We start from the raw sequence: 23,006 nt of genomic DNA on the forward strand, positions 1-23,006 counted from the left end.
GTGTTTCTTGAACAAAATTTCAAATATGCATCCACTAGGGGTTTTTGATCATTTAAATTAACGGAAAGTCAACAGTAAAATTCCATTTTTCTTAGCCCAGAAAGCAAATCACACCCTCTACCGTAATAAATAATTTGTTCAACATCAAAAAAATTACTCCAACATTATATGTAATAGAGTTAAAATGTACTTAATAGTTCTAAAGCAAAACCTTTAGCTCTATCCAAGTTTAGCTCTCAATTTTAACATTTCTTAATTGTTTATAACAATTATTACAGATTGCTGGCAAAAGTCCATATAAAGGGCTATTTGCTTTTACAATTTTCTTCTGTTTTGGTTGACTTGAAGATTTTCCTCCAAAACAGCCATTCCAGGGATGATAGATCTTAGCATACTCTACTTATATTAACTAACATCTCAATGAAACCGAGACAGTTAAAGGTAATCTGTCCATCAAGGCAAGCTAGGCTGCTGCTGCGTCACTTCAGTCTTTCCGACTCTGTGCGACCCCACAGACGGCAGCCTACTAGGCTCCCCCATCCCTGGGATTCTCCAGGCAAGAACACTGGAGTGGGTTGCCATTTCCTTCTCCAATTCATGAAAGAGAAAAGTGAAGGTGAAGCCGCTGTCGTGTCTGACTCTAAGCGACCCCATGGACTGCAGCCCACCAGGCTCCTCCCATGGGATTCTCCAGGCAAGGGTACTGGAGTGGGTTGCCATTGCTTTCTAGTGGCAAGCTAGGTGGACTAAACACATTCTAAACATGTTTTTTGTAAGACGGGCTGACTATCGTAAGATGATAAACTGACCAAAAGAGTCCGCTTAGCTTTGGATGACAAAAAAATACAAGAATGAAGAAAATGAAAGGAAAAAGAAATTCTGTGTTCTAGTTCTGTCCTGGAAGAAGACAAGTTATAACAAAATAAGTGCTTGGGGTTTTATTTTTTAATAAAACAAGTTACTTCAACAGTTTCAAGGTACAAACTTGGCCAGTTTTGAGCTGATCGGTGACAAGCGCACAGAAGTCAGTCCTTCCGCAGAGGAACAGTCTCCTCCCTGATGCCCTCCTTGGTCACGATGCAGACCTTGAGTGCATCCCCGGTGTACACATCTCTCTCAGCAGCAGAAATGAAGACATCTTTCACAAGCCGCATGGCCCTGTCCAAGGACAGTGGGACATGCTCCACATTCTGCATGTTCTTAAAACCAACCTAGTGGGACAGGAGACTTGGATGAGGCATCTTGTGATCATGCAAAGGAGGTCCAGTCTCCCCCAAAGCTTTCACAGGTCTCAGGAGTCAAAATGAATACATCACACAAACTTAAAATGTCCCCCAAGTGAAATGTTTCTAGACCTGGCTGAATTACCCACCTGACACCTGACAAGCATCCACTAAGACAACGTCCCCACTCCCGAGAAGCGCACAGTAGAGGGCTAGACACATGAAAGCCAAGCATGGTTACAGAATGTGCTGAAACTGAATGCAGCCAGCAGTAACCGAAAAGGGGAACAATTAAAAATATACATGGAAGTTAGAATACAAAATGAGGTGACAGAAATGGAGAGACTGGGGAGAAATGCATTTTCATGATCTCCACATAAAAATGGCAAAAGGAGAAGTGAAAACATGGGCTAACCACTATAGACAGAAGCACCCCGAAGTTACGAGAACAAGGAAGAAGCTGGAGCCATGGAAGTGAGTGGCCACAGGGGAACCAGCAGAACAGACAAGAAGGTGGGCGAGGCCAATCAGCCAAGAGAGCTCAGCAGTAAATTACAAAAGCCTTGATTTCTCGGCTCCCCTAGCTAACGAAGAGAAGGCAAAGGAAGGCACTTTGGGTTCACCTATCACCTCCTGGATGCAGTCTCCTTACCTGGTTGTCAAGCAGGGGCTGCAGCATGGCACTGGCTGAGCCTCCAGCCTTGAACGAGTCTCTCTGGTAGGACCCTACCGGGTCAAAGCTGTACACGGCTCCCTTTCCTTAGAGAAGAAAAGTCTCCGTAAAAGTGAGTCCTGACAACATTCCCAAATTATGGTAAAATAAACCTAATCAAAGTATGACACAATATGGACTATCAACTTGGCTAAAATTTAAGAAGTGCGGTCTGCTCCTCCCCTCCCCTCAGAACACAACTGGAGGCCCTCCTGCCCACTCCTGTCCACAACAGCATTTGCCACAAGGAGCTTCATACTCTTCAAGCTGCTGTCACCGACTACCGCAATGGGGCTCCCTGTGCCCAAGGCGTGCTAGCAGTCACAGCTGCTCTAAGTTCTGCACCAAACTCCTCACAACATTCCTAGAAAACTAACTGGTGCAGCTGCAGTGAGGAAACGCATTTAAAATTTCTCCTAGTGCTAAATATAAGCAGAAGCACAAAAAACTTATTATGTGTTTTTAGATTAATGGTAAGCACACTCTTTACCATCAGTACCATTAAAAAAATCAATTTAATAAAGAAGAAATTCCAGAAGAACACAAGTGTCACATGTAAAAGGCTAGATTTGCCTAAAATGTAATCACTTGCCTTATACTAGCAGTATAAAACACTAGTATTTTTTGGGGGATAAGAAAAACCAGAATCTGAGTACAGAGATTCTTATCATGACAGTTACAGAGACCTGTCAGGGGGTAGGTAAATGGGTTCTCAGGCTCTCCTGAAGTAAGTATAAACTGTCATGCCACTGGAGTCAGAATCCACTGAACTATAAAAGTACATACCCTATGATCCAGCAATAATTTCACTTACAGAATTAAAATTTACCTACAAATAATGCTTATATAAACACACAAAGCAGTATGTACAGGATCATTTATTTATCTCTGAAAGAGCAAAAACTTACAAGCAACCTAAAATCCATTAGCAGAAACTGTTATGTCCACACAGCAACGTCAGCCTAGGAAGAAGCTGGGACATATCCACAGGACGTGTCACAGAGGAGCTCTGCAGTGTGTGTGGCACAGTTTCATTTTCATTTAAAGGCATTAAGTAAACAGCACACACATTTATACAGGCACACAGAAATGTACAGAAAGATTAATGAACTGTACTTATTCATCTTTGTGGGATTACAGATGAGGAAAGGGAATCACTTTATAAGCTTTGGTATTGACTTTATTACAAAGAACACGTGTCACTGTAATTTTTAAAGAGAACTTTTAAAAACAACTGTGTTCTGAGTGTGAGAACTCATGAGTCATTTATAAAGCATGACTTAAAAACTAATAGATTCATGCAGAATTCTGCAGAATTACACAGACATACCCCTAAGCCTAATAACCCCACCAAGAAGGCAGCATCTGAGAAAAGAAGTGTTTTGCTAGACGTAAGCTTGGAACAAGAACCCAGATTGCAGCAAGCAAGCTCACCAACTTCGACACATAAGCAAAAGGCTATGAAGGACAAACTCAAAGGATAAAGGATAAAAAGACAAAGGATAAAACCAAACCTCGTGTTATCTTTCACGAGGCCAACAGGCCACAAGTAAAACAAGGCCCCAGAAATTTACCCAAGGGTAGGGGGCTTCCTAGGTGGCTCAGTGTAAAGAATCCACCTGCCAATGAAGGAGACACAGGTTTGACCTCTGGGCCGGGAGGATCCCATATGCTGTGGAGCAACCAGGCCCGAGGGCCACAACTACTGAACCTGTGCTATAGAGCCCAGGAGCCCATGTACCCCGGGGCCTGTGCTCCACGCAAGAGAAGCCACCGCAATGAGAAGGCTGAGCACCGCAACAAAGGGCAGCCTGCACTCGCCACAACCAGAGACGAGCCCACACAGCAGCAAGGACCCAGCAGAGCCGAAACTACATATAAACATAAATAAAATTATATATATGTAAAAAGATTTACCCAAGGGAAGCCAACCTCAGAAAACCACACACAACAGCTTTGAGGAAAACGAAAAGAGTAGAATATGTCCAAGACCACGGCTTCCAAGACCCCTTAGAAAAAGCAAGAAACATTTGTAACGTAAGCTGAAAACAGCTGTGACAAATCAGCAAGAAAGAGACTCACCTGTGCATAAAGGAACAAGCAATGACTAGCACATGGGTCAGTCTCCAAACGAGAAATGAAAAGGGCAATAAACATGAAGACACCCAAACTCAATAAAAACAAAAGCATATGTATAAATTATAACAACATATTTACTAGGCAAGGCCTTCAAAATGTGTTAGAATTCTGATACTGGTTAGAACGTCAAAGCAAAACAACAAAACCCCAAAACAAAAGATAAAAATGGTACTCTCACCGCTGCTGGTGAGTGCAGGACCCTTTCTGATGGGCAAGCATGTGGTATCAGCAGAACGGAAAACACAGATATTCTCTGACCTAGAAACTCAACTTCCAAGAATATTTTCCAGGGAGATAAGAATAGGAGAAGTACACAAAAGTTCAGGTACGGGGAGGCATAATATTGTTTCTATTAAGGAAACTGGAAACAATGTAAATGACTCTCAGAGGATTAGCGGGGAAATTCTGATGCAGCTCTACCCCACGGGTTGGCCATAAAATCATCACCCACGTCTTTATCCACCAGCACAAATCTACTCCATGATAATACATCCACGGTACAGTCAAGGAGAAACATGCGAACTGCAGCCTACGCACACAGTGCACAGGCATACATGCATACCAAGACGTTTAACAGTGATTACCTCTAGGCGCAGGCTTTGGGGATTCCCACTTTTATCTTTGTATCTTCCAATACTATTTGACTACTTCTATAAGCATTATTGTTTTCATTATAGAAAAACCAAAGTCTTCGTTAACTTGGGGGAAGATTCTTTTAAAGGGGTCATGATCGCAACTGGAGAAGTGAAGGCGCAGAAGTCAAGCAGCAGCTGCCGGCTGTGCTCAGTCAGCTGTCGCCCAGCGTCCTGAGGGTCTCCATCAGGAACACAGCCCACCTCCAACACAAAAGACAGGAAACAATCTCAAGACTCAACAGAGGCTCTGGACTTGGGAGCACAAGGCTTAGGCACAGACAGAGTAAATTCAAGAACAGAAGTGTTAAATGGAGAGCTGATGAGCCACTCCACCAAATGCTTTTATGACCAAATTTTGATTATCACTCTTCATTACAAATGGACAGCCAAAATCAAAAGAAATTTGAAGGAAGCCTCCAACATAGAAGACCACAGCCAAAATAAACAAGACCAAAAAAGCAATCTGATAAAATGCAGAGAACCTTTCAAAGGAAGTACCCCCAAAATCTAGCAGTAACAGCATACTCAAAAAAAATAAAGGAGCTAGAAAGTAAGAAAAAGCTCTTGGAAATTAGTGATGGAGGAAACAGAGAGAGTTCAGTGAAGAATGAGGCACTGAAGTTGAGAAAATCTTCAGAGCAGAACAAAAAAAACCCCCAACAGCTAGACAACCCTAACCCTAATAGCAAAAAACAGTAGGATGGAGAAAAGACTCTAAAAGCAGAGACTCAAAAAGGTCTCCTGATACCTTTCTTCAGAAATTTCTCTAGCAACGCACTCCACTAAACAAGGAAATAAACCAAGAAAGAGGAAAGGATGGGAGTGAAAGCGCTCAAGACTGTCCTGGGAAACAGGAAAAGAAGGCAAAGGACTATTTCACTACACATAGAAACTCCTCTTAGGAATAAAGATCAAATTAAACCAGACAAGACTAGGAGAAAGAAAAAGGTTAGAAAAGCCTGAGAATACCACCAAAGCAAGCTAGAATGTTGGCACGTGGAAATCAAAGCCTAGGGCTCTGAAGTCAAACAGATCCAAACCTGAGCTCTGCCAGTCAGTATACACGAGGTTTCTCAAATCAGTGACACTGAAAACCTCCAAGACACTGTCTGGCCTGCTGAAATTCAATAGCAGCTATTATTCATGTTGGTAAAATCTGAATTTATTAGCCTGACATTCAAGTCAGACATAACTGAAGTTAAAAAAGGCTCCAGAGGAGATCGTGCATGTTCAGGGAGAGTAACAGAAACACACATTACCATATGTAAAATAGACAGCTAATGGGAATTTGCTGTATGACGCAGGGAACTCAAACCCAGGCTCAGCAACAGCCTAGAAGGGTGGGAGGGATGTTCAAATGGGAGGGTAATGGGTAAATGTTGATGTTTGGTAGAAACCAATGCAATGCTGTAAAGCAATTATCCTTTGACTAAAAATCAGTCAAAAAAAAAAAAAAAAAAGGCACCAGAAGCATGCTGGGTGTTAGGCAAGCTAACCTGCGGCTAGAATCACTCAGGTTAAGGGTAACTAATTTCTATTCACCATTTCTATGCTTTATATTTTCTCTGTTTTTACGTATGAAAGCCTAAAAACGCTGTGTCAACCTAAAGTGATCCTAACACTCTCCTACGTCACATAAGGGGTGGGGTTGAGAGAGAAAGGGAGAACAAAGAAAAACACCTGTGAACGGGAATGGACAGGAGTAAAAACTAGAGAGAGAAGATGAAAAGAACCTGACTCCTTCTGACCCAGAAACCTTCCCTCTAGGAAAGACAGACTTGGGTTTCCCTGGTGGCTCAATGGTAAAGAATCCGCCTGCCAACGCATGGGTTCAACCCCTGATCCGGGAAGATTCCACACATCCCAGAGTAACTAAGCTCATGTGCCCAAAGCTACTGAGCCTGTGCTTCAGAGCCTGGGAGCCGCAACTCCCGAAGCCTGCACACCCTAGAGCCGGCGCTCCGCAATAAGAGAACCCACTGCGATGAGAAGCCTGTGCACCACAGCGCAGAGCAGGCTCCACTCACTGCAACTACAGAAAAGCCTGCACAGCAAAAAGGGCCTGGCACAGCCAAATACAAATAAAATTTTTTTATAAAAAGAAAGACATAGATATTTCAACCATACTCTCCACAGACATTTCTGTCCCTTCTTTTCACAATCTCTGTGCTTGTGCTTAGTCTTTCAGTCGTGTCTGACTCTTTGCAACCCTGTGGACTGTGGCCCACCAGGCTCCTCTGTCCATGGGACTCTCCAGGCAAGAACACTGGAGTGGGTTGCCATGCCCTCCTCCAGGGGAGCTTCCCAACCCAGGGATCGAATCTAGGTCTCCCACATAGTAGGCGGATTCTTTACCATCTGAGCCACCAGGAAAGCCCTTTTCACAATGGACTACTCTAAACTACTCCCAGGACACAGATCTGTCCTGGGAGACTGTATTTGATTTTTAGAAGCAACTAAAAGTTCACTCAAATCAGATCTGGTGAAAAACACTGTTGCCTTTTCTGGGTAACACAGCTTTATATCAAAATGAGCATGAAAATGGCAAGTAACAACGCTGATTTTCCCTGGCCCTCCTGGTCCAACTTTGACAGAAATTTAAAGAGGTGTTTCAAAAATGATCCAAGAACACTGGTGGAAAAGCATTTCTTTTACAAATTACTTTCAAAACAACGTTTTGAAATCAAATATGCTTGTTACTGAAGTGTCATTTCTTAAAATTATATTTAGGTCAAGCTTCTCCAAGTTTCTTTCTGAGATTAAAATGCTAAATATCTACTACTGAACTCATGCAAGGTCTTGAGAAAATACCTGTAAAAGAACCGAATGCCCAACATTTATTTAACACACGACTTGCTGTGTCTCGCTGGATAATCCTTTACTTTCCTTTTAGCTTCCATTTCTTCACTGCCTTAATTACGAGAAAATAAAGTTGCTGGGCAAGATGGTATCCAGATTTTATCAGCTCTGGATGGAAACACACGTAAGAAACGCTACCCACTCCATCACCCACAAAGGGAACACCCTACCTTCTTCATCAAGCCCCCCGATGATGTTGTACACATAGTAGGGGAAGAAGCGCCTGGAGTACAGGATTGTGGACAGCATCGCAGCGACTGCCCCAGTGGTCATGGCCTTATTGTTGGAATGCTTGTACATCTGCAATTATTAACAAAACCAACAGGCATGTAGAGGCAGAATATACTAAAGACTAGAACAATGAACAGCAAATGGAAAAGAATGAAAGCATTTCCTGGTGAAATGGGAAAGGACGCCTGTTCCTTTCATGATTAAACACCACAGTAATACAAAACAAAATAGTATTTTATTATGTCCTATCGTTGTGGGGGCTACAGACATTCCTCAGGGAGAGAACGCCAAGTTGCCCTCAGCTCTCCAGTTTGGAGGCTCCTTTCCATGCCAGCCTCATCTCAGGCCCTCTTAACTCAAGAGCAAATACACACAGACAGATCACATGAGGCAACCTGGAGAGGATATTCCAAACTCAGCTCTCCACTCTGCAAACTGATAGTGGTCAGGAAAATAAAGCCCATGGGCCAAATCCAGCCCACCACTTGTTTCAGTCAAGTTTCACGGGAACACAGTCTTGTTCATTCATGAGATATTGTTAGTGTCTGTTTTTGCACAGTTCAGTCCAGTCGCTCAGTTGTGTCCGACTCTTTGTAACCCCATAAACTGCAGCACGCCAGGCCTCCCTGTCCATCACCAATTCCCGGAATCCACCCAAACCCATGTTCACTGAGTCGGTGATGCCATGCAACCATCTCATCCTCTGTTGTCCCCTTTTCCTCCTGCCCTCAATCTTTCCCAGCATGAAGGTCTTTTCAAATGAGTCAGCTCTTTGCATCAGGTGGCCAAAGTATTGGAGTTTCAGCTTCAACATCAGTCCTTCCAATGAACACCTAGGACTGATCTTTAGGATAGACTGGTTGGATCTCCTTGCAGTCGAAGGGACTCTCAAGAGTCTTCTCCAATACCACAGTTCAAAAGCATCAATCCTTCGGTGCTCACCTTTCTTTATAGTCCAACTCTCACATCCACACGACTATTGGAAAAACCATAGCCTTGACTAGACAGATCTTTGTTGACAAAGTAATGTCTCTGCTTTTTAATATGCTGTCTAGGTTGGTCATAACTTTCCTTCCAAGGAGTAAGCGTCTTTTAATTTAATGGCTGCAATCACCATCTGCAGTGATTTTGGAGTTCAAAAAAATAAGTCAGCCACTATTTCCCCATCTATCTGCCATGAAGTGATGGGATTGGATGCCATGATCTTAGTTTTCTGAATATTGAGCTTTAAGCCAACTTTTTCACTCTCCTCTTTCACTTTCATCAAGAGGCTGTTTAGTTCTTCACTTTCTGCCATAAGGGTGGTGTCATCTGCGTATCTGAGGTTATTGATATTTCTCCCAGCAATCTTGACTCCAGCTTGTGCTTCTTCCAGCCCAGCGTTTCTTATGATGTACTCTGCATATAAGTTAAATAAGCAGGGTGACAATATACAGCCTTGACGTACTCCTTTTCCAATTTGGAACCAGTCTGTTGTTCCATGTCCAGTTCTAACTGTTACTTCCTGACCTGCATACAGGTTTCTCAAGAGGCAGGTCAGGTGGTCTGGTATTCCCATCTCCTTCAGATTTTTCCACCGTTTATTGCTATCCACACAGTCAAAGGCTTTGGCATAGTCAATAAAGCAGAAATAGATGCTTTTCTGGAACTCTCTTGCTTTTTCGATGATCATGTAGATGTTGGCAATTTGATCTCTGGTTCCTCTGCCTTTTCTAAAATCAGCTTGAACATCTGGAAGTTTACCGTTCACATATCACTGAAGCCTGGCTTGGAGAATTTTGAGCATGACTTTACTAGCGTGTGAGATGAGTGCAATTGTGCGGTAGTTTGAGCATTCTTTGGCATTGCCTTTCTTTGGGATTGGAAAGAAAACTGACCTTTTCCAGTCCTGGTTTAGGGCAGATTAAACAGTTGCCACAGAAACCAAATGGCTGACTCCTGATTAGACTCAGACAAGCCTCTCTCTTTTCAGAGAGGGTATCTGTGAGAGACGGGGGCAGCTCTACTTTGTATGAACCCAGCAGAGGGCAGGGTCTTAATCCTTAGAGCATCTACCATGAAGAACGGAGTATCCAAAACGGCACCTGACACGGTGATTTCTGATCCAAGATTTACTACGTCCTGACAATTCTAAATTATCCAATAAAGTAAATGTAAGTTAACCGATTTGTCAGCCACAGCCAATATCTCTAAAGAGAAACCTAAGAACTGCTATAAAATCTAACAATGACAAGATTATAAAGAAAATTCTTCATTTCACTTCAAAACCAAGCGCCAATATTTATTCACCTCACCATTTACATAACAATATGTGAAAGAATTTGCAAGTACTGTGCACTGAGTTGAACTCACTGTACCTTTTTGCAATTTTATTAACAAAACACTACTTTCCATGTCAGGTTTATTTTTGTCCTCTAAATGCCTTTTACAAACTATGCATTAGGAATCATATAAATGTCAATATATGTCACTACAGCTTTCAAAATCAATAGATTTTAAACAAATGTTAACAACTGGTAAATACTCAATGAAATCATTCCTACACATTTAAAAAGGTAAGTGTCAGTTAAATTCATTACATGACTCCAGTAACCTTACTCGTAATCTTAAGGGCTATCCACAAGCAGGCAAAACAGAACATCAACCCTGCTAACCTTTTCATGTACCAGCTAAACTTACCAACTACTATACTAAATATTACAATATATAGCCTAGAAAATTAAATATTAAAACTAAGAAGATATAACACTGATACTGTAAATATGATCAATAGGAATTTAAAAACGTCACCAAGCTATATAACTAAGAAACAGAGCTACACTTCTGAGTATTGACATACGGTGACTGAGAATCCTACCCTAAGCCTGTACTTTACGAACTAAGAAGAGAGTCGTTACTAAAAAATCTATATGAGTGCAGCCCAAATTACTCCTATCCTATTTTCCCTGAAATGATCTGAAGCAAACGCTGCTAATACACACAGGGCAGAATCAACATCTAGACCTGCCTCTGCTTCTGTCAAGTCAGCTCCCTTGCTTCAACACCCCTGCTGCCAGAGACACGCAGGTGGGGCAGCGTCAGCCCCTCTAAGACTGCACTGCAGGTCAGTTATCTTATTCTCTTCCTCCTCCCTCACCCCACCCGCTCTCTTCCACTCCCACCCACCTTGTGTCAGATCTCCTTCCTCAGCTGGCTGTCAACTAAAGACTGGTGGGGTCAGCTGAGAATGACTGTGCCTCTAGTCCAAACAGCTGGCTTGTCCTTCTGCTCATGCTAAGAGCACATGCTGTCAGGAGAGCGTGATGTGTTGGCTAATGGTGTTTCACACCAAGCTCTGGTCTAAAAGCCCGCCTCCTCTGCAGAAACTGATCTGTTTCATTTCTGAGAAAACTATCTTCAGAAGAAACCCCTTCCAGTCTACCTTAAAAAGGAGAGATAATCCTTCGCTTCATATTGTACGTGTATTTTACCAGAAAGGAACTTGCCGTCATTTACGTTACGCTCCTCTGATGACGGCTGCATTAACAAGAGCGTGTCATTTGTAGTGCGGGTTAAAGTTTCACCTGCTAAACCAGTTCTTCTCCAGCTAGCAGTAGCCATGGTGGATGCTTAGTATTAGTATTAGTCGCTCAGTCGTGCCTGACTCTCTGCGACCCCATGGGCTGCAGCCCACCAGGCTAAACTGTCATGAGATTTTCCAGGCAAGGATACGGGAGTGGGTTGCCATTTCCTTCTCCAGGGGATCTTCCGAACCCAGGGTATGTATGCTTAAAATAATCTAAAGAACTTTTGTTATTAGCTTTCAACAGTGTAAACATGTACAAAAGCATCTACCTTTAGTCTTGCTTCAATAATTTTGGTCAGGGTAAGACAATCTCCATGAAAACCGCTACATCCAATGACTGTTTTGTCTGTTCTGTTAAAAAAAAAACACACCACATTTCAGGAAACAGTTGGTTTAACAGTAAGGCAAAACATGTCTTGATTAATTTTAAATTTAAAACTCAAATATGATTGAATTTTTTAAATAAGGTTAGGTTGAGAGCAGCCAATTTACATATAATACAACCCAATGCCCACACAGAAAGTTTCATAGATTTGACTGCATAAAAAATGAAAACTTCTATAAAAATATGATGAATTAAAAAAACATATATACACGACCAAAGTCTACTTTTAATTTCCTTATTCTACAAACAGTTCCTAAAAATACGAAATGCATTAATAGCATAATAGCTTTTGGGGATAATGTGCATAGTTAATAACATCATACTGTATATTTCAGTTGCTGAGAGTAGAGCCTGTAAGTTCTCATCACAAGAAAAAAAATGTTATAACTTGTGTGGTGACAGATATTAACCAGACTAATTGTGATCATTCTGCAATATACACAAATATGGGATCATTATGCTATATACCTGAAAGTATTAAAATGTTATATGTCGATTATGTATGCATGTGCTCAGTTGCTTAGTCATGTCCAACTCTTTGCAACCCCACGGACTGTAGCCTGCCAGGTTCCTCGGTCCACGAAATTTTCCAAGCAAGAATACTGAAGCAGGTTGCCATTTCCTACTGTAGGGGATTTTCCTGACCCAGGGATCAAACCTGCATCTCTTGCACCTCCTGCACTGGCAAGTGTGTTCTTTACCGCTGCACCACCTGGGAAGCCCCCAAATGCCAATTCTACCTCAACACAAAAGACACCCTGTGATGGGAAGGTAGATGAGTTACACCAAAGTGAAACTTTCAGTGCTCAGTTGTGTTCAATTCTTTTTGAACCCACAGACTGTCGCCCACCAGGCTCCTCTGTCCATAGAATTCTCCGGGCAAGAATACTAGAGTGGGTGGCCATTCCCTTCTCCAGAGGATCTTCCTGATCCTGGGATCAAACCCAGTCTCCTGAAGATTCTTTACTGTCTGAGCCTCTAGCTGCTGCTGCTGCTAAATCACTTCAGTTGTGTCCGACTCTGTGTGACCCCAGAGACGGCAGCCCACCGTCTCTGGGATTCTCCAGGCAAGAACACTGGAGTGGGTTGCCATTTCCTTCTCCAGTGCATGAAAGTAAAAAGTGAAAGTGAAGTTGCTCAGTCGTGTCTGACTCCTAGCGACCCCATGGACTGCAGCCCACCAGGCTCCTCTGTCCATGGGATTTGCCAGGCAAGAATACTGGAGTGGGTTGCATTTGAGCCACTAGGGAAGCCCCTAAATTATATGAAAGTCATATAAAAAGAAACACAAGTCACCATAAACATATAAAAGAGTCTCCATGCCACTCATAAATTAAAATCTTAAAAAGAGACCATTTCAGCCTAGTAGAATAATAATGCTTAATGCTAGTGAGGTTGTGAAAATCAGGTACTCTCAGAAACTGGGAAGGAGTGTACACCGATCCAGCTCTTTAGAAAGGTTGTTTGACAGCATCTACTAAAAACTTAAATGCACATTACTTTCACTCAAAAATTCCACTGCTACAAATATACTCATGCAAGTTTGCAAAGATAAGCTCTAGGTTCACGTGTAAGTATACATATTATTTTAATGACTCTCCAAAACAAAATACAACCCAAATGCCCACCAGAGAGTACTTAATAAAATTTTTGTGTATCTTTGCCAACAAAGGTCCGTCTAGTCAAAGCTATGGTTTTTCCAGTAGTCACGTACAGATGTGAGTTGGACTGTAAAGAAAGCTGAACGCCAAAGAACTGATACTTTTGAACTGTGGTGTTGGATAAGACTCTGAGAGTCCCTTGGACTGCAAGGAGATCCAACCAGTCAGTCCTAAAGAAAATCAGTCCTGAATATTCACTGGAAGGACTGATGCTGAAGCTGAAGCTCCATTACTTTGGCCACCTGATGTGAAGAAGAACTGACTCAGTGAAAAATATCCTGATGCTGGGAAAGACTGAAGGCAGGAAGAGAAGGGGACGACAAGATGAGATGGTTGGATGGCATCACCGACTCAATGGACATTAGTTTGGGCAAGCTCTGGGAGTTGGTGATGGACAGAGAGACCTGACATGTTGCAGTCCATGGGGTCGCAAAGAGTTGGACACAACTGAGCAACTAAACTGAACTGACGCCTCAAAAGTTAATTCCTAAGTCTTGATACTTATAAGGAAACCTAAACCCATCTCATCAAGAAATGATCAGCAGAGGCCCTTTCTTTCAGAAATAAAACATACTTGTCCAGCTGGGGAGACCACTGACACTTCTAGGGTCATCACCAGCATTTCCTGATCTCTCTATAACCAACCTCACTGCTCTGAGCCAAACCCCAATATACCTTAAGGCTTCACTGCCTGTACTACCAAGAATGGCTGATAGTATCAGGAAGGTAAGACAAAATCTGAGCTTCAGAATGCTTTTGCCAAATATCCAGGTACCTAAATGAAGAAGAGTTTTTCTGCAAAGAATAAAGAGTAAATATAAGTTTCAAACAAGTGGGGGAAGAGATAGGTTAGACTCTAGGTCAGCCCCAAAGGGCATGGGATCAGGAGCATGCAAGCAATTCATGTGTGACCCAGTGCCTGTAATGCATGACAGCAACACAGAAGTAACACTGTTCTCTCTATATATACCTGAAGTATTTCATTAAAAAAAAAAAAAAGAGAGTATTCACTCAGGAGGCATACAAGCTAAAACAGAACGTTACAAAGATGAGCAGAATCTCGTACAAGGACAGTATCTATAGCATTATTTAAGTTTTATTCATGATATTTACTACTTTCACTTTATAAAAGTTACATCTTAAAAGACAAAAATTGTTGCATGGGTATGCTACAAGGGCTTCCTTGATAGCTCAGTAGGTAAATCCTGCAGGAAACCTGCGTTTGATTCCTGGGTCAGGAAGACCCCCCTGGAGAAGGAAATGGCAACCCACTCCAGTATTCTTGCCTGGAGAATCCCACCGACAGAGGAGCCAGGTAGGCTACAGTCCATGGGGTCACAAGAGTCAGACACGACTTAACAACTAACTCACCACCATGCTACAAATCAGAGAAGAGAAAAGGGTATCAAAAGATGGACGTGGACAGAAAGGGAACTGGGAAGATGAAGACAAGCTTACTGTTCTTTAGGCTGCGGTGTAGGCTGGGCCACGCCCTGCAGCACAAGGCCCACCCAAAGGACGTGAGCCTCATCAGCCCACTCCTGACAGAATTCAGGATTAAGAAGTGTCTGTGTAGTAACCTAAGAGTAACCACCATTTCCAACTGTGTCCAAAAATGTTAAATACAAACCGCTGTTAACATGTAAGGTACATTTAGTTAGTAATTTATGCAGATTCCCCCCACCCCAGTACACATGACTTTATTTTCTTATGTTTTAGAAAAAACATAGCCACCCATTAAAACTGTGAGCCATGGATATAACTGCTTAAGATATGGGTAAATTGAATGTTTTAGGTTTTTTTTTAAAGGTGCAGATTAAAAAAGAATCCAAAGTACATATGATAAAGTAGTAACAATGCTGATAAGACCTAAATGATAGTATATGAGCACTGACTACAGAATTATCCTACCTTTGTTGTATATTTGATATTTTTTATAAGATGCTGAGTAAAGAATATTTAAGTTACCAAAAACACTGTTGGTACCTAAATATGACAAATATTATGAAGACTACATACTGAATTATTAGAAAATAATTTTCTAACAAAAATACAAGCTAAGCTCCAAACAGGCAATCTAAAAATTCATGAAACACATCATTTAAAACCTGAATCTCTCGCAGCATTAAATCATCACAAGGTACTGAAAACATGTCCTTAGAAATATTTACTTACAATTTGTAACATTTGGGGCTGTCCCGTGTGTGAATTGAAAACCCTTCACTTAATCTAGTGTCAGAAGCAACAATTGAAAAATCTTCTCCAGCAATTGCCAATACAGTACTGAGGGGGAAAGAAGGAAAAACAAAATTAATAAATTCTTCTGGACATTAATAACACCTTTCCCAGTATGAGAATGCTCCACAGCACATACTGAGATAAAATCTACTAGATATAATCAAGTGCAGGATTCAGGTGGAAGAGGAAACGATCAGGGGAAAGGATCCCTGGCTACAAGTCATCTGGGGAAAAAAAAAATTTAAGAATTTCCTTAAAAACACAAGTCAAATCAGACCAAAGGTTCCTTAGCAGAAGACTACAGAAACATCTGGCTTCCCTTGTGGCTCAACTGGTAAAGAATCTGCCTGCAATGCGGGAGACCTAGGTTCCATCTCTGGGTTGGGAAGATCCCCTGGAGGGCATGGCAACCCAGTCCAGTATTCTTGCCTGGAGAATCCCCATGGTTAGAGCCTGATGGGCTACAGTCTAAGGGATTGCTAAAGAGTTGGACACAACTGAACGACTAAGCACAAACATCACTAAATTATCACCATCATCAAAAAATTAAACATTATTGATTAATATGTATCATTAAACAATTACTGATACTATAAAATGGCCAAAGGCCATGGCCTTGCCTGCTGGGGGAGGTGTAGACAGGGATACAACACAAGATATCTGAGCTCAAGAAAGAAGGGCTTAATGTGGTTTTATCATTTTTTATTTTTTGATCACGCCACACAGCATGTGAAATCTGTTTCCCCATCAGGGATCAAACCTGTGTCTCATGCTTTGCAAGGGCAGTCTTAACCACTGGACCACAAGGGGAGTCCCGGGGCTTAATGGTTTTAATTTCTTTATATCCAAGTCCTTATAAAATTGTCTTGCTCTCAGGAGACACCCAAGCATCTTTTGGAAAATGGACCAACAAAGAACAACCTTTTCCCTCTGTGGCTCTGTTCAGTGGAGGCGGAGAGGATGAGCTCTAAAAGCAGACTGTGTGGGTTCAAAGTCTGGTTCTCTTGCTTAGAAGATACGAGATAGTCAACTGCTTAACTTCTCAAGGCCTCAATGTCCTCAAACACGTATCAGGGATGACAACAGTAGCTACTTTATTTGGGTGTTACAAGCATTAAACGGACTAAATTGTTAAGCCTTATTCCTGTGCCTGAAACATAACTGGTCCTCCAGTTAAGTGTTAGCTATGATCCCCCTGGCGTAAGTATGATCACCGAGAACTTGGACTCTGAAGTTACCCGAAACCTGTCCATGCCATAACAGCTCTGTGACCTTGGACAAATTATCAAGTTGATATTAGCAGTTCCTGTGTTAAAGGTTGACTGAGTTAAACTGCATAATCTTAAAGTACTCAGTGACAAATGCACAGGCTAATCACTTGGGAGTTTAACCACATTCAGTCAGACTAGAAAGACACAGGACTAAGTCTTATTTTGTAGAAGCAAAGGCTGCCCAAGAGCCAGCAATAAATGTTAAAGGAAAAGAACACAGATTAAGAAAAGGTAATTTAATATCAGAAAGCCATAAGCACTAACTTTAGAGCAGTAATTGGATTACAAAGGTTAGAAGGTAAACACTGAATACCTTACAAGTCTCAAGCAGAATCTGCAACTGTCTCATGAAATAGGTCTAATAACTCATTTTGTGATCCCACCACTTCATTAGTTGTCACAGGAAATATTTAAAAGTGCAATGATAAAAGCATTCATAAACTTCATAGCAACACAGATACGGATTCAAGTCCTGGGGTTCAACTTCACACCAGCGCTATGACTAACAAAATTTAACTTCTAAGAGCCCAAGTTCATTTGTAAAACTGAGGTATATATCATCTAACAGTCAGTCATCATGAGGATAAAAAAGATACCTGCTTTCAATCTACAAAATGCTTCTCTTGATTCTTCTCTCAAACTATGACTAGTTAAGGAAGATAAGGAAATCTGGGTTCAAGAAGCTGAGAGGTAGGTACCAAAGACCACACTCCTCTTTAGTGTGAGACAAGGCTAAAATCACAGACTTCCAATCTCTTTGCAAATACCCTGAAAATCTACACTAAAATTTCAAACCCATAAGGACCTGAGTAATTAATCTGGTCACTGGATGGTCCTTAAAGATTACCAGATTAATAAATTGGGTGTGTACGTTTCAAAGTACAAAATTTGGCCCGCAAACTATAAACGATGCTTAAATACACAGCTCTTCGCAGTTAGGAGTCCTAAAGAGAGTGTCTTTCCACAACCCTAGTTCTTTTAGTGCGCTATCAAGGAAAAGTATTAAGACAAAGCTGGTAAGTTAAAAAAAAAAAAAAGAAAAACATAAAACATGCAAGAATCACATATTCAAAGGCCCCCCTTCTGAGTATTTTTTCCCTGAACTTATGCCAACCCTTAAAAATAAACACTGATCAATGAAACTAAGTCTGCGCAAGTAATCCTACCTGCTATTTAAAACAACTCAAAATGGTGATTTGATTAGATCTTTTAGCTAGACAACTACATCTAATCACATGGCCAATCAACCATCAACTTTAAAATCAGATGCTCAACCTGCCCCGTGCCTGCTGGCTCGAGAAACACGTTCAGACAGACAGGAAACGTTAGGTCCATTTTTAAAGCTCTTCCAGAGCGGAGGTCAGGTGTCAATTTCTATCTGCTGTCTACGTAAAGCTGGCCGTCCACATCGAGATCCAGTAACCGGCCTATAACGTGAAGCCCTGAAGAACAAGACCTAGCCGAGCAACCTCGGAGGGAGGCCTGAGACTGGAGGGGCAGCGCCGGGCACACAGGCTTAAGCAGGGATATGGAGGAAGAAAGAGAAGGCGGCGGCTCTGCGGGCTTTACCCTCCGTTGAAAGCGTAGGGCGAAAAGCGCAGCTGCAAAGGGCCCACGGAGCTGTGAGGTTCCATGGCCAGGTCTCGGCCGGCGCCTGAGTACGCAGCAACGGAGGACAAGATTCCGTGGCTCCGCTCCTGCTGTCTCACGGCAAGATGGCTGCCTCGACCGGAAATTGTGCCGCTTCCGGTTTCCGCGGCGCTGCCTCCGGCCGCTCTATCTCACGCCAGTCGTTGCTCCTGGAGGCCAGAGCCGTCGCCTTCCAGTCGGTAGCCATTGCCGGTTCCTCGTAGAGACCTGGCAGTGAGGTACAGGCTTTCTTTTCCAGGCAAACATTCGAAATCACTCGTGATGGATAGAAATTTTAAAGTCTGAGTTTACAAAGACATTGGAAAAACTATGGAGCAACGGAAACTCGAAGACTCTCTTGGAGTGTAAATTGCTACTGCTGCTAAGTCGCTTCAGTCGTGTCCAACTCTGTGCGACCCCATAAACGGCAGCGCACCAGGCTCCCCGTCTCTGGGATTCTCCAGGCAAGAACACTAGAGTGGGTTGCCATTTCCTTCTCCAATGCACGAATGAGAAAAGTGAAAGTGAAGTACCTCAGTCGTGTCCGACTCTTAGCGACCCCATGGACTGCAGCCTACCAGGCTCCTCTGTCCGTGGGATTTTCCAGGCAAGAGTACTGGAGTGGGCTGCCATTGCCTTCTCCGGAGTGTAAATTAGTACAGCCGTTTTTCGAAAAGGGACTGGCATTACTTGACATGGTTGAAATACACACACATCATGACCCAGCAGTTTCATGCCGAGGTATGTACCCTGGCCAGAAGACATGCAAGAATATTCATAAAAATGTTCTTAATGGCCCCAAACTGGAAATGAGCTAAATGTCCATAAACTGCAGAATGGATAAAGCAACTGAGGGATGTGCCAAAGCAAGAAAATTAACTGACTTTGGCTAGAGGGAAAGGTCCTGCTTGGCTAGGGATGGGTTGGAGGTTGTAGTGCTAGCAATACTGGGTTTCTTTACTTGATTTAATGCTTGCCTGCTCAGTCGATCAGGCGTGTCCGACTCTCTGCGACCACATGGACTATAGCCCACCAGGCTCCTCTGTCCATGGGGTATTTACACGCAAGAATACTGGAGTAGATTGACATTTCCTCTTCCAAGGGATCTTCCTCACCCAGGGATCGAACAGCCATCTCCTGTGTCTCTTGTATTGGTCGGCAGATTCTTTACCAATGAGCCACCAAGGGAACCCTTTGTAGCTGTTGTTCAGTTGCTAAGTCGTGTCCAACTCTTTGCAACCCCATAAACTGCAGCCCGATAGGTTTCCCTGTCCTTCACTATCTCCCAGAATTTGCTCAAACCCATGTCCATTGTGTTGATCACATCCAACCATCCCATCTTCGGTTGCCGCCCCCTTCCTTCTCCTCCTGCCCTCATTCTTTCCCAGCATCAGGGTCTTTTCTAATGAATCAGCTCTTTGCATCAAGTGGCCAAAGTATTGGAGCTTCAGCTTCAGTCTTTCCAATTAATATTTATGGTTGATTTCCTTTAGGATTGTCTGGTTTTATCTCCTTGCTGTCCAAGGGACTCTCAAGAGTTCAAAAGCATCAATTCTTTGGCACTCAGCCTTCTTTATGGTCCAACTCTCACATCTGTACATGACTGCTGGAAAAATCACAGCTTTGCCTATACAGACTTTACTAGCAAAGTGACATCTCTGCTTTTTAATACACTGCCTAGGTTAATCATAGCTTTTTTTCCAAGGAGCGAGTGTCTTTGAATTTCATGGCTGCAGTCACTGCAGTGATTTAGGAGCCCAAGATCAAATCTGTCACTGTCTCTACTTTTTCCCCATCTATTTCCCATGAAGTGATGGGACCAGATGCCATGATCTTCATTTTCTGAATGTTGAATTTTAAGCCAGCTTTTTCACTCTCCTCTTTCATCCTCATCAAGAGGCTCTTAGTTCCTTTTCACTTTCTGGCATTAGAGTGGTATCATCTGCATATATGAGGTTGTTGATATTTCTCCAGGAAATCTTGATTCCAGCTTGAGGTTCATCCAGCCACACATTTTGGATGATGTACTCTGCATATAAGTTAAATAAGCAGGGTGATAGTGTATGGCCTTGATGTACTCCTTTCCCAGTTTTGAACCCGTCCATTGTTCTATGTCTGGTTCTGTTGCTTCTTGACCTGCATACAAATTTCTCAGGTGATAGATAAGCTGGTCTGATATTCCCATTTCTTTAAGAATTTTCCATTGTTTGTTGTGATCCACACAGTCAAAGGCTTCAGTGAAGTCAATGAAGCAGAAGTAGATGTTTTCCTGGAATTCCCTTGCTTTCTCTATGATCCAATGGATTTGGGCAATTTGATCTCTGGTACCGCTGCCTTTTCTAAATCCAACTTGTACATCTGGAAGTTCTTGGTTCATGTACTGCCCTTATTTGATTTAATACCGTCTATTAATCTGTACACATGTTTACATACTTCTTTATATGAATATCATATTTTACAATTTAAAAATGTTAATAAAAAAAGCAAGCAAGCCTTTAACTAATATAGAATGGACTGTTTGATATATACATGCAATTCTGGAAGCAGAAAAAGATATTTGAAAAGTACTTTTTAAATTAAAACTTTTCCTATACTTTACTGTAAAAGGTAAAAGGGTTTTCTTTGATGGTTATGGACAGAGAAGTATTGTATTTATTTGGGTACTGTCCTGGATACAAAAATTCTGTAAAATCTTCCCTATCCTTAAGGATGTCCCAACCTCATTGATTATGTGCAGCACAAAGGAAGCAAGCTAACAAGCATTACAACCTGCAATTATGCCTAAATGAACCACAGGATATTAGAGATACCAAAGGAACATTTCATGCAAAGATGGGCATAATAAAGGACAGAAATGCCATGGTCCTAACAGAAGCAGAAGATATTAAGAAAAGGTGGCAAGAATACACATAAGAACTATACAAAAAAGATCTTTATGACTCAGATAACCACAATCGTGTGATCACTCACCTAGAGCCAGACATCTTGGAAGGTGAAGTCAACTGGGTCTTAGGAAGCGTCACTACGGACAAAGCTAGTGGAGGTGATGGAATTCCAGTTGAGCTATTTCAAGTCCTAAAAGATGCTGCTGTGAAAGTGATGCACTCAATATGCCAGCAAATTAGGAAAACTCGGCAGTGGCCACAGGACTGGAAAAGGTCAGTTTTCATTCCAATCGCAAAGAAAAGCAATGCCAAAGAGTGTTCAAACTACTGCACAATTGCACTCTTCTCACATGCTAGCAAAGTAATGCTCAAAATTCTCCAAGCCAGGCTTCAACAGTACGTGAACTGAGAACTTCCAGATGTTCAAGCTAGATTTAGAAAAGGGAAAGGAACCAGAGATCAAATTCCCAACATCCATTGGATCATTGAAAAAGCAAGAAAGTTCCAGAAAAACATCTATTTCTACTTTATTGACTAGGCCAAAGCCTTTGACTGTGTGGATCACAACAAACTGTGGAAAATTCTTAAAGAGATAGGAATAGCAGACCAACTTACCTGCCTCCTGAGAAATCTGTATGCAGGCCAAGAAGCAACAGTTAGAACTGGACATGGAACAATGAACTGGTTCCAAATAGGGAAAGGAGTATGTCAGGACTGTATGTTGTCACCCTGCTTATTTAACTTATGTGGCGAGTACATCACATGAAATGCCGGGCTGGATGAAGCACAAGCTGGAATCAAGATTGCTGGGAGAAATATCAATAGCCTCAGATATACAGATAACACCACCCTTATGGCAGAAAGGGCAGAGGGACTGAAGAGCCTCTTGATGAAAGTGAAAGAGGAGAGTGAAAAAGCTGGCTTAAAACTCAACATTCAAAAAACGTTAGATAATGGCATCTGGTCCCATCACTTCATGGCAAATAGATGGGGAAACAATGGAAACAGTGACAGACTTTATTTTCGTGGGCTCCAAAATCACTGCAGATGGTGACTGCAGCCATGAAATTAAAAGACGTTTGCTCCTTGGAAGAAAAGCTATGATTAACCTAGGCAGTGTATTAAAAAGCAGAGACATTACTTTGCCAACAAAGGTCTGTCTAGTCAAAGCTATGGTTTTTCCAGTAGTCATGTATGGAGAAGGCAGTGGCAACCCACTCCAGTACTCTTGCCTGGAAAATCTCATGGACGGAGGAGCCTCGTAGGCTGCAGTCCATGGGGTCGCTAAGAGTCGGACACGACTGAGAGACTTCACTTTCACTTTTCACTTTCATGCACTGGAGAAGGAAATGGCAACCCACTCCAGTGTTCTTGCTGGGAGAATCCCAGGGACGGGGGAGCCTCTTGGGCTGCCATCTATGGGGTCGCACAAAGTCAGACACGACTGAAGTGACTTAGCAGCAGCAGCAGCAGCAGCAGCAGCAGCAGCATGTATGGATGTGAGAATTGGACTATAAAGAAAGCTGAGCGCCGAAGAATTGATGCTTTTGAACTGTGGTGTTGGAGAAGACTC

At 42.3% G+C, this 23,006-nt stretch overlaps 1 protein-coding gene across 1 annotated transcript; it reads right to left on the minus strand.

Moving 5' to 3' along the window:
- Nucleotides 1-923: 923 nt before the first annotated feature.
- PSMB1 (proteasome 20S subunit beta 1) lies at nt 924-19,245 on the minus strand. The gene is made up of 7 exons (XM_070376465.1): nt 19,239-19,245; nt 18,489-18,699; nt 15,586-15,693; nt 11,634-11,715; nt 7,739-7,868; nt 1,876-1,982; nt 924-1,211 (listed from the first exon to the last, which is right to left on the minus strand). The coding sequence occupies exons 1-7, from the start codon at nt 19,243-19,245 to the stop codon at nt 1,026-1,028; spliced, it is 831 nt and encodes a 276-aa protein (XP_070232566.1). The 3' UTR covers nt 924-1,025.
- Nucleotides 19,246-23,006: the final 3,761 nt, after the last annotated feature.

The sequence above is a fragment of the Bos mutus genome, chromosome 9, assembly GCF_027580195.1.
Source record: "Bos mutus isolate GX-2022 chromosome 9, NWIPB_WYAK_1.1, whole genome shotgun sequence".
Taxonomy (NCBI): Eukaryota; Metazoa; Chordata; class Mammalia; order Artiodactyla; family Bovidae; genus Bos; species Bos mutus.